This window comes from Mauremys reevesii, linkage group 14 (genome assembly GCF_016161935.1).
Source record: "Mauremys reevesii isolate NIE-2019 linkage group 14, ASM1616193v1, whole genome shotgun sequence".
NCBI lineage: Eukaryota > Metazoa > Chordata > Testudines > Geoemydidae > Mauremys > Mauremys reevesii.
Genome location: NC_052636.1, coordinates 14749957 through 14764686, shown reverse-complemented (window position 1 = coordinate 14764686; position 14730 = coordinate 14749957). Strand labels below are relative to the sequence as shown.

Below are 14730 nucleotides of genomic sequence, written 5' to 3'. Positions count from 1 at the left end.
TTACCCCCCCCATCAGCCTCTTTCGCTCGTTAGTGGGTTGGGTTGGGTGGGCTTCTGTGGGGGGAGGGGGGCAGGTGGATTTTCCAGCTGGGGGGGCCCAAGCTGGCTGGTAACTTCACACAGTGCACCCCCCCGCGGGCTGGGGGGCTGGTGGACCCCTGGCCTGGGGTGGGGACAAGCTCAGGAACAGCCGGGGGGGCGGAGGGCCTGTCTACGGGGGCAGGGGCCTGGGGGGGGGATTCCTGGCTTCTCCCCCCCAGCTGCAGGGCGAGGGGGGGCCATGAGCAGGTGTAATTCCGAGCACTGGCCACACGGGGGAGATGGCGCCCTAGGCAGGGGCCTGGTGGGAAGGAATAGTCACCGCGGATGCCTGGGTTCTCTCCCCGGCTCTGGGAGCGGAGTGGGGGCTGGTGGGTCAGAGCAGGGGGCCTGGGAGCCAGGACTCCTGGGTTCTCTCCCTGGCTCTGGGAGGGAGTGGGGGCTGGTGGGCCAAGGGGGCTGGGAGCCAGGACTCCTGGGTTCTCTCCCCGGCGCTGGGAGGGGAGTGGGGGCTGGTGGGTTAGAGCAGGGGGGGCGGGGAGCCAGGACTCCTGGGTTCTCTCCCCGGCTCGGGGAGGGGAGTGGGGGCTGGTGGGTTAGAGCAGGGGGGGCTGGGAGCCAGGACTCCTGGGTTCTCTGCCCGGCTCTGGGAGGGGAGTGGGGGCTGGTGGTTAGAGCAGGGGGGGCCGGGAGCCAGGACTCCTGGGTTCTCTGCCCGGCTCTGGGAGGGGAGTGGGGGCTGGTGGTTAGAGCAGGGGGGGCTGGGAGCCAGGACTCCTGGGTTCTCTGCCCGGCTCTGGGAGGGGAGTGGGGGCTGGTGGGTTAGAGCAGGGGGGCCTGGGAGCCAGGACTCCTGGGTTCTCTGCCCGGCTCTGGGAGGGGAGTGGGGGCTGGTGGTTAGAGCAGGGGGGGCCGGGAGCCAGGACTCCTGGGTTCTCTCCCCAGGCCGGGAGCCAGCACATGTGTGGGGAGGAGCCCGGTGGTGGGCGGGGCTCACCTGGCTGGCTGTGGGCTGACCCCCCCAGGGGCGGGGCCCGGCTGGGCGGCTCCACCCCCCAGTGGGCGGGGCCCGGCCGGGGTATATCTGGGCGCCCCGGCGCGGGCGGGCGCAGACGGGGCCGGGCATGGCCGAGGGGCAGGGCGCAGCGGCGGGGGGGGCCGCCCCCCCGGACAAGGTGAAGCGCCCCATGAACGCCTTCATGGTGTGGTCCCGGGGGCAGCGCCGGCGCCTGGCGCAGGAGCAGCCCAAGCTGCACAACTCGGAGATCTCCAAGCGCCTGGGGGCCGCCTGGCGCCGGCTGCCCGAGGCCGAGAAACGCCCCTTCGTGGAGGAAGCCAAGCGGCTCCGGGCCCGGCACATGAGGGACTATCCCGACTACAAGTACCGGCCCCGGCGCAAGGGCCGGGCCCCCGCCAAGGAGCCGCCGGCCGGGGGCTGCCCGCAGCCGCCCGCCGCCCGGGCCTGGGGCTACGGCGAGCCCCTGGGCTACCAGCCGGCCCGTTACTCGCCGGGCCCGGCAGCCGCGGGATACGGGAACTCTGCCGCCGCTGCCGGGTACAGGTGGGTCCCGCCCGCGCCTCCGGTTCCTGCCCTGCGGGGTCCCTCAGCTGAATGGGAGACCCCCCAACTGTGCCCCCTTACTGGGGAAATGGGGGGGGCTACAGTCACGGGTCCATATATAACCAACCCCAGAGGTGGCTGCATCTCGGCGCCGGGCGAGGGGTCCCTGGGTCACCGGCCGCCCCGCCCCAGAGGTGGGCGCATCTCAGCGCTGGGCGAGGGGTCCCTGGGTCACCGGCCGCCCCGCCCCAGAGGTGGCTGCATCTCAGCGCCGGGCGAGGGGTCCCTGGGTAACCGTCCGCCCCTCCCCAGAGGTGGCTGCATCTCAGCGCCGGGCGAGGGGTCCCTGGGTAACCGGCCGCCCCTCCCCAGAGGTGGGCGCATCTCGGCGCGGGCGAGGTCCCGGGTAACCGGCCGCCCGCCCAGAGGTGGGCGCATCTCAGCGCGCCGGGCGAGGTCCCTGGGTCACCGGCTGCCCGCCCCAGAGGTGGGCGCATCTCAGTGCCGCGAGGTCCCTGGGTAACCAGCCCCACTCCTCCCAGAGCCAGGAGAGAACCAGGAGTCCTGGCTCCCAGCCCCCTGCTCTAACCCACCAGCCCCACTCCTCCCAGAGCTGGGAGAGAACCCAGGAGTCCTGACTCCCAGCCCCCCCTGCTCTAACCCACCAGCCCCCACTCCCCTCCCAGAGCCAGGGAGAGAACCCAGGAGTCCTGGCTCCCAGCCCCCCCTGCTCTAACCCACTAGCCCCCACTCCCCTCCCAGAGCCGGGGAGAGAACCCAGGAGTCCTGGCTCTGCCCCTCTCCACCCTTGCCCCGGGCCCTAGATCTTTGGGTCCCGGCCAGGGGCGCGGTGGGGCTGGGTGCCAGGTAGCACCCGCCCTGCGCCTGGTATTCGCCGTGCCCTGAGCGAAGGGTCATGACCCGGCCAGGCCACGTCCAATCGCCGTGGGGAGCAGGAGCCGGTGCCCAGGGGAGGGGAAACTGAGGCACGAGTCATAGACCCCAGGCGTCGTGACTCCCAGCATCCCCTGCTCTAACCGCTCCCTCGCCCACGAACGGAGAAGGGGAGCCAGGCCGGCCCCCAGGACTGCGGGGGGTCCCGGGAGGGGAAGGTGGGCGCCAGGACGCCTGGGTTCCATCCCCGCCAGCGGGAGGGGAGGGCAGGTCAGGACAGGCCACGGGGGAGCCGCTCACGCCCAGAACCGGATTAACAGGCCACCTGAGGAATGCGGCCCCGGCTCACCCAGCCTTGGGTGGGGGGGGGCTCTTCCTGCAGCTGCAGGGCGGCCCCCCCCCCATAACATCGCCCAGAGCCAGGAGTGAACCCAGGCGTCCTGGCTGCCAGCCCTACCAGAGGGGACTAGGGGCTGGGGGTTAGAACGGGGGCTGGGAGCCAGGACGCCTGGCTTCCCTCCCCAGCTCTGGGAGGGGAGTCGGGGCTGGTGGTTAGAGCGGGGGGAGCTGGGAGCCAGGACTCCTGGGTTCTCTCCCCGGCTCTGGGAGGGGAGTGGGGCCTGGTGGGTTAGAGCAGGGGGGGCTGGGAGCCAGGACTCCTGGGTTCTCTCCCCGGCTCTGGGAGGGGAGTGGGGGCTGGTGGGTTAGAGCAGGGGAGCTGGGAGCCAGGACTCCTGGGTTCTCTCCCCGGCTCTGGGAGGGGAGCAGGGGCTGGGGGTTAGAGCAGGGGGGGCTGGGAGCCAGGACTCCTGGGTTCTCTCCCCGGCTCTGGGAGGGGAGCAGGGGCTGGTGGGTTAGAGCAGGGGGGGCTGGGAGCCAGGACTCCTGGGTTCTCTCCCCGGCTCTGGGAGGGGAGGGGGCCCTAGTGGGTTAGAGCAGGGGGGGCTGTGGGCCAGGACGCCTGGGTTCTCTCCCCGCCTCTGGGAGTGGAGGGGGGCCTGGTGGGTTAGCGCCGGGGGGCTGGTAGCCAGGACTCCTGGGTTCTCCCCTTTCCCTTCATTCTGTAGCTGTAATTATCCAGTTTGTTAACCCCCTTTTCTCTCCCCCCCACAGCGGCTTTTCCTACGGTCCCCCGGACCCGACGCCCTACAAGCAAGACCCCGCCCCCCACCCGCCGGGGGTGCTGCCCCCCGACTTCCGTGACATGATGGCCGCCTACGGCCTGCAGGCCTGCGACGTGGGCGAGGGCTTCCCCCAGCCGCCCTACGAGCCCCCTGGGCCGGCGCCGCTGATGCCCCTCTAGCCCGGGGGGGGGCTGGGCCCTCGGGGGGCGGGCGTGGGGGGGGGGCGCGGTGGCTTTTTATACAGAAAGAAGAAAAACCTCCAGGAGGAACAAAGTTTGGGGGGTTGTTGTGGGGGGGGGCCACCCAGCGACTCCACCCCCAGGGGGGGGGGCGGAGGGGGGAGGCTCCCCCCCCACGTTCAAGTCACCCCCTCTGTTAACTCTGTGCTGACGGCTGTCTCCCCCCTCCCCCCAACCGTTCACCGAGCACGGGAGTTGGAAAGAGGGGAGGGAGTTGGGGGCTGGACAAGTTGGGGGGGCTGAAAGAGGGGGGTGCAGGGGGAGGGACAGCGGGGGGGACGAGGGGGGGCTGTCTGTCATAATGCAACGTATTTTGTAAAGAGACTAAAGCTGGTTCCTAGAGGCAGCTCCGAGCCCCGAGGGTTCCTGGGGCGGGCAGGAAACAGATCAAACCTCCCCAAAAAATCCTGCAGGGTTTGACCCCCGAGCTGCAGCCCCTGCCCCCAGCCCTGCTGGTGCCCCTCCCTCCCGACCCGCAGCCCCTGCCCCCAGCCCTGCCGGTGCCCCTCACTCCCGAGCCGCAGCCCCTGCCCCTCAGCCCTGCAGGTGCCCCTCACTCCCGACCCGCAGCCCCTGCCCCCAGCCCTGCTGGTGCCCCTCCCTCCCGACCCGCAGCCCCTGCCCCCAGCCCTGCAGGTGCCCCTCACTCCCGACCCGCAGCCCCTCAGGTCAGGAAAGGTCCCAGCTCCTCTGAGAGGAGGTGAAGAGTTAACCCCGCATGTGCCAGGGAATGGGGGGGGGGGAGAGAACAGGATGGGGGCCGTTGCCCCGGTAACGGTCTTCTGTCCTAGCTACAACACCAGGTGCCTTCCCTGTCACCCCACCCAGTTGCCGTGGTAACCTGGGAAGGGCCCGGCCCCCGCCTGTTCTGACACGAAGGGGTGAATCACCCCAGGAAACCTGCTTGGGGGGGGGCCCAGGGATAAGCCCAGCCCCTCCCCCCATTCCCAACCACAGCCAGGGCAAGAACCCAGGAGTCCGGGCTCCCAGCCCCCACCACCGCTCTAACCCACCAGCCCCCACTCCCCTCCCAGAGCTGGGGAGAGAACCCAGGAGTCCTGGCTCCCAGCCCCCCTGCTCTAACCCACCAGCCCCCACTCCCCTCCCAGAGCCGGGGAGAGAACCCAGGAGTCCTGGCTCCCAGCCCCCCCCGCTCTAACCACCAGCCCCCACTCCCCTCCCAGAGCCGGGAGAGAACCCAGGAGTCCTGGCTCCCAGCCCCTCCTGCTCTAACCACCAGCCCCCACTCCCCTCCCAGAGCCGGGGAGAGAACCCAGGAGTCCTGACTCCCAGCCCCCCCTCCCCTCCCAGTGCAGGGCACGGTCCGCGGGCAGACACGGCCCCAGGCCGCTTCGGCTTTGCCCTGCCCCCGGTTGGGGATCCCGGCGCTGGGGGGGCAGGGCAGGGAGGCAGGAGGACGGTGACTAATTGGCACAATTAGCACCACGCTCATTAGCTGCTGGGGGGCAGGGGAGGAGGGGCTGGGGGGTTCCATGCCTGCCCTCCCCGCCCATCCCAATTCCACCCTCCGTCCTTCCGGCCCTGCAGCAGGGAGTCCCAGAGATCCCCCCGCCCCCCCAGGATGGGCACAGCCGGGAGCTCCTGGCAAATCAGTGTTTAATTACCTCACTGGATGGGGGGGTACAGGCTTCCCCCCCCCGCCGGAGCCCAGCTGGGGAGGGGGGGCTCAGTGGGATCCCCTCTAGGGAACGCTGGTGGAGCCAGACAGGGGCCGATACGGCTCAGAGGGCAGCGTGGGGCGGGGGGGCCCGGCCGCGGTCAGAGTCTGGGGGGGGGGTCCCCTCTATTCCCGCTTCTTCCTGGCCCCCACCCCGGCCGGCACGTGCCAGTAATACAGGAGCTGGGCCGCGATGACGCCGTTGCAGACGGAGGAGACGACGTAGGTCAGAGCCAGCAGGGGGTCGCCCGTCTCCTGCAGGGGGACAGACGGAGGGGGGGTGAGGGCGCCTGGGGGCGGGAATGGGGCAGGGCCTGTCCTCTGGGGCTCACCCGGCCCCAGGGCAGGGACTGGCTGGCTCAGGGGGGCGGGGAATGGGGCAGGGGCCCGTCCCCTCTGCCGAGGAGCATGATGGGTCACGCCCCGAGGGATTGTGGGAAGGAACGTCCCCCCCCCCCCGCTGCCCCCCATGCCCTGTGACCCCAAAGCTCGTGCCCCGGCGCTACCTGGACGGAGGTGAAGATCCGGGCCAGGGAGCCGCCCAGGAGCAGGAAGACGGTGACGGCCGACAGCTGCCCCGTGTGCCCGTTGCGGTAGTTGGTGGCCGCCTGGAGTAGCTGATGGGGGGGGGCGGTTGGGGGAAAGAGACAAGACCCCCCCAGATCAGCAGCTTGGACAGATTCTGCCCCCCACCCCCGCCGGTAGGAGCCACCCCCGGCCACCCCCTTTGGAATGAATCCTGCTGCGGGGGGGAGCCCCCCAAAACGCACACAGCCCCCGAGCCAGAACCCCCTGCCCCAGTCCCCGGCCCCCAGAGCCAGCCAGTCCCCGCCCTGGGGCCGGGTGGGAGCCGGTGCCCCCTAGAGGGGACAGGCCCCTGCCCCATTCCCAGCCCCCCTGAGCCAGCCAGTCCCTGCCCTGGGGCCAGGTGGGAGCCGGTGCCCCCTAGAGGGGACAGGCCCCTGCCCCATTCCCCGCCCCCCTGAGCCAGCCAGTCCCTGCCCTGGGGCCGGGTGGGAGCCAGTGCCCCCCAGAGGGGACAGGCCCCTGCCCCATTCCCCACCCCCCTGAGCCAGCCAGTCCCCGCCCTGGGGCCGGGTGGGAGCCGGCGCCCCCCAGAGGGGACAGGCCCCTGCCCCATTCCCTGCCCCCCTGAGCCAGCTAGTCCCCGCCCTGGGGCCGGGTGGAAGCCGGCGCCCCCTAGAGAGGACAGGCCCCTGCCCCATTCCCCACCCCCCTGAGCCCGCCCGTCCCAGCCCTGGGGCCGGGTGGGCGCCGGCGCCCCCAAGCGGGGCCAGGCCCTGCCCCATTCCCGCCCCTGAGCCAGCCAGTCCCGCCCTGGGGCCGGGTGGGAGCAGCGCCCCAGAGGACAGGCTCCTGCCCCATTCCCAGCCCCCCTGAGCCAGCCAGTCCCCGCCCTGGAGCCGGGTGGGAGCCAGCGCCCCCCAGAGGCGACAGCCCCTTACCCTGCTGACGACGATGGCCGGCATGTTGGTGGCTTGCAGGAGGGTGACCACGGGCCGGGGGGTGAGGGGGGAGAGCAGCAGGCAGAGCAGAGTGAAATACAGCACCAGGAAGGAGATACCTGGGGGGGGGAGAGAGGAGAGAGGGTTAAATTCCCCCCCGCAGGGATCCACCCGCCCCCCCTGGCCCCGGTGGGGGGGGGCTGCGCCCCACTCACCCTGCGCCGTGCGTCCCCCGAAGTGCAGGACCAGGAAGCCGATGGCGACGGTTTGCAGCATGAGGAAGAGCGCCTCGCCCCAAGCGCTGCGGGGGGAGAACACGGGGTCCGGTCGCCGAAAAACCCTGCCCCCGAGCCGGCCAGCCCCCCGCCCGGCGCCCCCCCCGAGTCCCAGAGCTGGCAGAAGAACCCAGGAGTCCAGCTCCCAGCCCCCCCGGCTCTAACCACCAACCCCCCCTTCCCTCCCAGAGCCGGGGCGAGAACCCAGGAGTCCTGGCTCCCGGCCCCCTGCTCTAACCAGTCCTGGCTCCCAGCCCCTGCTCTAACCCACCAGCCCCCACTCCTCTCCCAGAGCCAGGGAGAGAACCCAGGAGTCCTGGCTCCCAGCCCCCCCTGCTCTAACCCACCAGCCCCCACTCCCCTCCCAGAGCCGGGGAGAGAACCCAGGAGTCCTGGCTCCCAGCCCCCCCTGCTCCAACCCACCAGCCCTCACTCCCCTCCTAGAGCCGGGGAGAGAACCCAGGAGTCCTGGCTCCCAGCCCCCCCTGCTCTAACCCACCAGCCCTCACTCCCCTCCTAGAGCCGGGGAGGGAACCCAGGCGTCCGGCTCCCACCCAGGGCTCCCCCTGGTGGCACGGGGAGGGGGGCCTCACCTGAAGGGGAAGCCGTGGGCCAGGCTGTAGACCATGGTGCCGGTGATGGCCAGCAGCTCCAGCAGGACGGCCTGGACACTGAGCCCCACGGCGCTTCTCGCCCCCAGGATCTTAAACAGCTGGGGCAGCTTCACTGCGGGGAGACGGGGGCACGTCAGGCGGGGGGGGGGGCTGCCCCTCATCAGCACGGAACGGAGAGCCGGCGCCCCCCAGAGGGGACAGGCCCCTGCCCCATTCCCCGCCCCCCTGAGCCAGCCAGTCCCCGCCCTGGGGCCGGGTGGGCAGCGCCCCCAGAGGGGACAGGCCCCTGCCCCATTCCCGCCCCTGAGCCAGCCAGTCCCGCCCTGGGGCCGGGTGGAGCAGCGCCCCTAGAGGGGACAGGCCCTGCCCCATTCCCGCCCCTGAGCCAGCCAGTCCCGCCCTGGGGCCGGGTGGGAGCAGCGCCCCAGAGGGGACAGGCCCCTGCCCCATTCTCCGCCCCCCTGAGCCAGCCAGTCCCTGCCCTGGGGCCGGGGGGGAGCCAGCGCCCCCGAGAGGGGACAGGCCCCTGCCCCATTCCCCGCCCAACCAGGGAGCCGGATCGTACCCATCAGCGACCCCGCGACGATGGCGAGTCCCAGCCCTTTGCTGATCAGGATCTTCAGGCAGGGAACTGGATGAAAACACAGAGGGGAAGGGGGGGGTCCAAGTCAGGCCACCAGCGACCCCTGCCCTCCCTTGGAGTTTATGCCCCCCCCAGCAAGCTCCCGTCCTCCCCACCTGGGTTCCCAGAGCTGGGATTTCACCGCCCCCCCACGAACCCTATGGCCTCTTGGGGTGTCCTTAGCCGCCTGCCCCCTTTGTCCCTTCCCCGGCAGCCCCATGGCCGTCTGCTGCCCCCTGGATATCCCCGGGACCCCGCCCCATGCTGACCCCCTCCCTCATTCCTCTATCACTGCCCCACACGGGCCAGGCTCCCCGGGCCCCCATGTCACGTGTTTCTCTGAGCATCACTGCACCCCACGGTAGCTACGGCCCTGCCCCAGTGAGCCCCCACCCTACCCCACCGACACCCACCCAACCCACGCTGCTCCCCCAGCCCTCACCCACCCCCAACCAAGCCGCACTGCTCCCCCCAGCTCCCCACCCCCCTAACCTAATTGCCTCCTATGAGGAGAGAACGGATGAGGGGTAAGCGGCGACGTGTTATTCCCTGACTTCAGCAAAGCTTTTGACACGGTCTCCACAGTGTCCTGCCGGCAAGTTACAGCTGTACGGACTGGATGAATGGACTAGAAAACTGGCTAGATCGTCGGGCTCAGCGGCTAGTGACCAACGGCTCCATGTCTAGTTGGCAGCCGGTATCAAGCCGAGTGCCCCAGGGGTCGGTCCCGGGGCCGGTTTTGTTCAACATCTTCATTAACGATCCGGACGATGGGATTAATTGCACCCGCAGCAAGTTCGCGGCTGACACTAAGCTGGGGGGAGAGGTGGATACGCTGGAGGGTCGGGATAGGGTCCAGAGGGACCTAGACGAATTGGGGGATTGGGCCAGAAGAAACCTGATGAGGTTCAACAAGGACAAGTGCCGAGTCCTGCACTTAGGAAGGAAGAATCCCAGGCACTGACACAGGCTGGGGACCGACTGGCTAAGCGGCCGTTCTGCAGAAAAGGACCCGGGGGTTACAGTGGATGAGAAGCTGGATATGAGTCAGCAGGTGCCCTTGTTGCCAAGAAGGCTAACGGCATTTTGGGCTGTATAAATAGGGGCATTGCCAGCAGATCGAGGGACGTGATCATTCCCCTCTACTTGGCACTGGTGGATGTGGATAAATTGGAGAGAGTCCAGCGGAGGGCAACGAAAATGATCAGGCGGGTGGGGCACATGACTTACGAGGAGAGGCTGAGGGAACTGGGGTTATTTAGTCTGCAGAAGAGAAGAATGAGGGGGGATTTGATAGCTGCTTTCAACTACCTGAAAGGGGGGATCCAGAGAGGATGGATCTAGACTGTTCTCAGTGGGGGCAGATGACAGAACAAGGAGCAATGGGCTCAAGTTGCAGTAGGGCAGGTCTAGGGTGGATATTAGGAAACACTGTGTCCCTAGGCGGGTGATGAAGCACTGGAATGGGTTCCCTAGGGAGGTGGTGGGATCTCCTTCCTTAGAGGTTTTTAAGGTCAGGCTGGACAAAGCCCTGGCTGGGATGATTCAGTTGGGGTTGGTCCTGCTCTGAGCAGGGGGTGGGACTAGATCCCTCCTGAGGTCCCGTCCCGCCCTGATCTTCTCTGGGTCTGTGATTCTACCCCACTGACCCCCAACCAACCCCCACTGACCCCTGCCCCACACAACCACCCGCCCACTGCTCTATCCAACTGCCCCAGCCAACCCCCACTGCCCCTCCCCCGCAAAGTGGGGGCTGAGGCTGGGATGTGTCATCCCAGGGGAGTGGGCTGAGAATGGGGGGTCACCCCTTCCCCAGGAATGCCACTTCTGGCAGCACTTCCGCCCCGCACCAACATGGCGGCGACACGCCTAACTTCCGCCCTCCACCAACATGGCGACGGCACGCCTCCCGGGGCACTTCCGCCCCGTACCAAAATGGCGGCGCCTCGACTCTCGCGGCACTGCCGCCCCACAGCAACATGGCGGCGGCCCGCCTTACTTCCGCCCCGCACCAACATGGCGGGGGCACGCGGCACTTCCGCCCCGCACCCATGGAGCGCCGGAGGGCTGCCGCCCTGCGTTGCCATGGCGACCGAGGGGTGTGTGTGGCCAGGGCCGCGCGCTCACCGTGCAGCAGGTTGAAGCGCAGGAACAGCTCGTCATAGCAGCGCTCGGGCAGCAGGTGCGGGACCAGCAGCCCCTGCAGCGCCGCCATTTTGGAAAATGGCGACACTCCCACACCGGCTCGGCCGGCGCTTCCGCCTCCATGTCGCCAGCGTCCCTACAGCGCAGGCGCGGTGGCGCCCGCGGGACAAGTCACTGCGCACGCGCCACTCGCCCGCGTTCGGCGTATGCGCGCGCGCGCGCGAGCCTCCCTCAGTTCACACTCCCTGTGCGCATGCGCCCGCCCTGCCGCCTCAGCTTCCCGCCTCCGTAGTAGACAGGCGCCTGTTTCGCGCCCGCTCTCTGCGGCGCACGCGCAACGGAGGCGGAGGAGACAAAGGGGAAGCGCGGGCATAGCTTAGTAGGCGCCATGAGTCTGAGGGGGCGCGCATGCGCCCTGCTCCTCAACCGTCCCCATTTCCTCTCCGCGCATGCGCCCTGCTCCTCAACCGTCCCCATTTCCTCCCCGCGCATGCGCCCTGCCCCTCAACCGTCTGCCTTTCCTCCTTGCGCATGCGCTGTCCCCCCCCAACGGGCGCCCATTCCTCACCGCGCATGCGCCCTTTCCCGCACCCCTCCCCGCCTTTTCCTCACCGCGCATGCGCCCTAGCGCGCCCCTCCCCCCCTCCACACTCCCTCCCTGCCTTGACCAAACTTTGGCCAACCCAAGATGGCCGCCCCAGCGCCGCCATCTTGCCCCCTCCCCGCCCTGAGCCGGGGGGCCGTGGCCCTCTGCCTCCTCTACTACCTGCGGCTGCAGCGGGGCCGCCGCCTGCGGGAGGCCGCCCGCCGCCACCGGGCCGCCCGCCGCCGCCGGGCCCGGGCCCGCTGGGGCCGCCGCTTCGCCCTGCTCTGGCTGGCGGGGACCCCGGCGGCCGGGCCGGGCCCCCGCCCCGCCGGCCCCCCGCCCCCGCCGGCCCCGCCGCCGGCCCGGGAGCGGCGGCTGTGGAGCAAGGCCCGGAGTTCGGCCTTCTGGGACACGGTGCGGGCCAAGGCCTTCGGGCCCGGCGAGTGGGCCGAGAACTTCCGCCTGGGCCCGGCCACCTTCGACTACCTCTGCGGGCGGCTGCGGGGGGCCATCCAGCGGCGGGACACCAACATGCGCCGGGCCATCCCCGCCGAGGTGCGCCTGGCCATGACCCTCTGGCGCCTGGGCGCCTGCACCGAGTACCGGGCCGTGGAGCAGCAGTTCGGCGTCTCCCGCTCCACCGTCTGCAAGATCCTGCGCGACGTCTGCGAGGCCGTGGTGGCCATCCTCACCCCGGCCTACGTGGCCGCCCCGGCCGGGGCCCGGCAGGCCGGCTTCCCCGCCCCGCCGCCCCAGCTGGCCGGGGTGCTGGGGGCCCTGCACGTCCCCATCCGGGCCCCCAACGAGAACGCCGCCGGGTACTTCAACCGCCGGGGCTGGCACTCGGTGGTGCTGCAGGCCGCCGTCGACGCCCGCGGCTGCTTCTGGGACGTCAACGTCGGCTGCCCCGGCAGGCAGACCGACGCCCAGGTGCTGCGGGCCTCCGAGCTCTACCAGCGCGCCCAGCGGGGGGAGCTCTTCCCTGGGGCGGCCCGGGAGGTGGCCGGCGTCCAGGTGCCCGTCTACCTGCTGGGCGGCCCGTCCTACCCGCTCCTGCCCTGGCTGATGAGGCCTTACCGGGCCGGGGAGCTCACGCCGGCCCAGAGGCGGTTTAACGAGTACGCCGCCGCCGCCCGCACCGTGGTGGGGGTGGCCTTCGGGCGCCTCAGGGGGCGCTGGCGCTGCCTGCAGAAACGCAACGACACCGACGTCTCTTTCCTGCCCACCCTCATCGCCGCCTGCTCCACCCTCCACAACGTCTGCGAGATGCACGGCGACGTCTTCCAGCCCCGCTGGATGGTGGAGGAAGAGGAGGAGGAGGAGGAGGAGGAGCCCTTCGAGGACGGGGAGGGAGAGGAGGGCGCCGCGGCCGAGATCCGTGAGGCGCTGGCTCTGACCCTGCGGGACTGAGGGAGAGAACCCAGGAGTCCTGGCTCCCAGCCCCCTCCCTGCTCTAACCCACCAGACCCCTCTCTCTTCCCAGAGCTAGGGAAAGAACCCAGGCGTCCTGGCTCCCAGCCCCCCCTGTTCTAACCCACCAGCCCCCATTCCCCTCCCAGAGCTGGGGAGAGAACCCAGGCGTCCTGGCTCCCAGCCCACTCTCCTCTAACCCACCAGCCTCCACTGCCCTCCCAGAGCTGGGGAGAGAACCCAGGCATCCTGGCTCCCAGCCCCCCCTGCTCTAACCCACCAGCCTCCACTGCCCTCCCAGAGCTAGGGAGAGAACCCAGGCGTCCTGGCTCCCAGCCCCCCCTGCTCTAACCCACCAGCCCCCACTCCCCTCCCAGAGCCGGGGAGAGAACCCAGGAGTCCTGGCTCCCAACCCCCCAGCCCCCACTCCCCTCCCAGAGCTTAATCTGCTGAAGGCTTCTTCCCTCCCCGGGCCCCAACCTCTCCTGGGGGTTGGGGGTAGGGAGACAGGTGAAGTGAGGGTGCCAGGCGGGTGTGTGGGTAGGGGCTGGGTGTCAGAACTGGGGTGATGGTGGGGACCTGGGACGTTGAAAACAGGCTGGGGAAGGGGTAGTGGAAGTGGCGGGGGGGCAGGGGAGTGTGGGGGGGTATTGGGAGGAACCGGACGCCTGGGTTCTCTGTAGCCGCAATAAACGAAAACTTCAACCCAAAGGAGCCCTGCTATAATTGTCCGCCAACACCAGACCCCTTTTCTCTGCCCCACTCCCGCCCCATAGCTGCCCAGTCCGCACCAGCCTGGCTCGGTCAGCTGCTCCGTCTGTCTGGCCGGCCTTCCGGATGGACAGCAAGGAGGACATGCAGGCAGGGGCTGTATCTGCCATCCAGAGGTGGCTGCATCTCAGCGCCGGGCGAGGGGTCCCCGGGTCACCGGCCACCCCACCCCAGAGGTGGCTGCATCTCAGTGCCGGGCGAGGGGTCCCTGGGTAACCGGCCGCCCCGCCCCAGAGGTGGGCGCATCTCAGCGCCGGGCGAGGGGTCCCTGGGTAACCGGCCGCCCCGCCCCAGAGGTGGCTGCATCTCAGCACCGGGCGAGGGGTCCCTGGATAACCGGCCGCCCCGCCCCAGAGGTGGCTGCATCTCAGCACCTGGCGAGGGGTCCCTGGGTAACCGGCCGCCCCGCCCCAGAGGTGGCTGCATCTCAGCGCCGGGCGAGGGGTCCCTGGGTAACCGGCCGCCCCGCCCCAGAGGTGACCTCAGCGCCGCGCGAGGGTCCCCCTAAACCGGCCGCCCCGCCCCAGAGGTGACCACATCTTTATAAATAAAGGACTGGTGGAGGGGGCGGGGCTTGCTGCACCACTCTTGAAAAGGGGGCGTAGTTTAAAGTGCTCGGGTGGGGGGGGAATCCATGGGGGTGGAGCTAAAGAATGAACTCATGGAGGGGGCGTGGCTTAGTCATGGGATTTAGAAGTAGGTGAGGCAAGGGGGTGTGGTTTGATTATTGACCATAGGAAGGGGCGTGGCCTGAGGGTGCTGCCCCTCTCCCCGCCCCCCCAATGATGTAAGCAGCCCCGTGACACCCCCACTTCCCTTAGGAGCCGGGTGGGGCTGGTCCCGCATGGGGCTGAGTTAAGGGGATCCTGCCAGGTCAGACTGGGGCACCTGGGGGACTGGGCACCCGTGGGGGCCGGGATACAGCCGGGCTGCCGGGGTGCCCCCGGCACCCTGATGCCCTCCCTGCAACCCAGCATCCCTGAGCGCCACCCTCAGGCCAGCCCTGCCTGTGGGGAGAGAGCCCCCTGCTGAGCCCCCCCTTCCAGGAGCACCCCAGTCCTTCTCCTAGACTTATGTTTCAAACAGCCACCACCCCGCCCCAGAGGTGGCCGCATCTCAGCGCCGGGCGAGGGGTCCCTGGGTAACCGGCCGCCCCGCCCCAGAGGTGGCCGCATCTCAGCGCCGGGCGAGGGGTCCCTGGGTGACCGGCCGCCCCGCCCCAGAGGTGGCTGCATCTCAGCGCTGGGCGAGGTCCCTGGGTAACCGGCCGCCCGCCCCAGAGGTGGGTGCATCTCAGCGCCAGGCG

At 70.0% G+C, this 14730-nt stretch overlaps 3 protein-coding genes across 4 annotated transcripts; 2 read left to right on the top strand and 1 right to left on the bottom strand.

The window, feature by feature from the left end:
- Positions 1-1166: 1166 nt before the first annotated feature.
- SOX15 (SRY-box transcription factor 15) lies at positions 1167-3797 on the top strand. Its single transcript, XM_039499695.1, has 2 exons — positions 1167-1600; positions 3608-3797. Exons 1-2 carry the CDS (start codon positions 1227-1229, stop codon positions 3795-3797), a joined length of 564 nt encoding a protein of 187 aa, XP_039355629.1. The 5' UTR covers positions 1167-1226.
- Positions 3798-5457: 1660 nt separating this feature from the next.
- MPDU1 (mannose-P-dolichol utilization defect 1) lies at positions 5458-11112 on the bottom strand. Of its 2 annotated transcripts, XM_039499912.1 has the most exons (7): positions 10640-11107; positions 8456-8521; positions 7870-8002; positions 7217-7302; positions 7002-7120; positions 6042-6152; positions 5458-5790 (listed from the first exon to the last, which is right to left on the bottom strand). In XM_039499912.1, exons 1-7 carry the CDS (start codon positions 10725-10727, stop codon positions 5662-5664), a joined length of 732 nt encoding a protein of 243 aa, XP_039355846.1. In that variant the 5' UTR covers positions 10728-11107; the 3' UTR covers positions 5458-5661. The 2 variants fall into 2 exon arrangements, with proteins under 2 accessions (XP_039355846.1, XP_039355847.1); XM_039499913.1 differs by lacking the exon at positions 7217-7302 and having other exon boundaries at positions 10640-11112.
- Positions 11113-11345: 233 nt separating this feature from the next.
- LOC120381516 (putative nuclease HARBI1) lies at positions 11346-12653 on the top strand. Its single transcript, XM_039499693.1, has 2 exons — positions 11346-11534; positions 11670-12653. Exons 1-2 carry the CDS (start codon positions 11346-11348, stop codon positions 12651-12653), a joined length of 1173 nt encoding a protein of 390 aa, XP_039355627.1.
- Positions 12654-14730: the final 2077 nt, after the last annotated feature.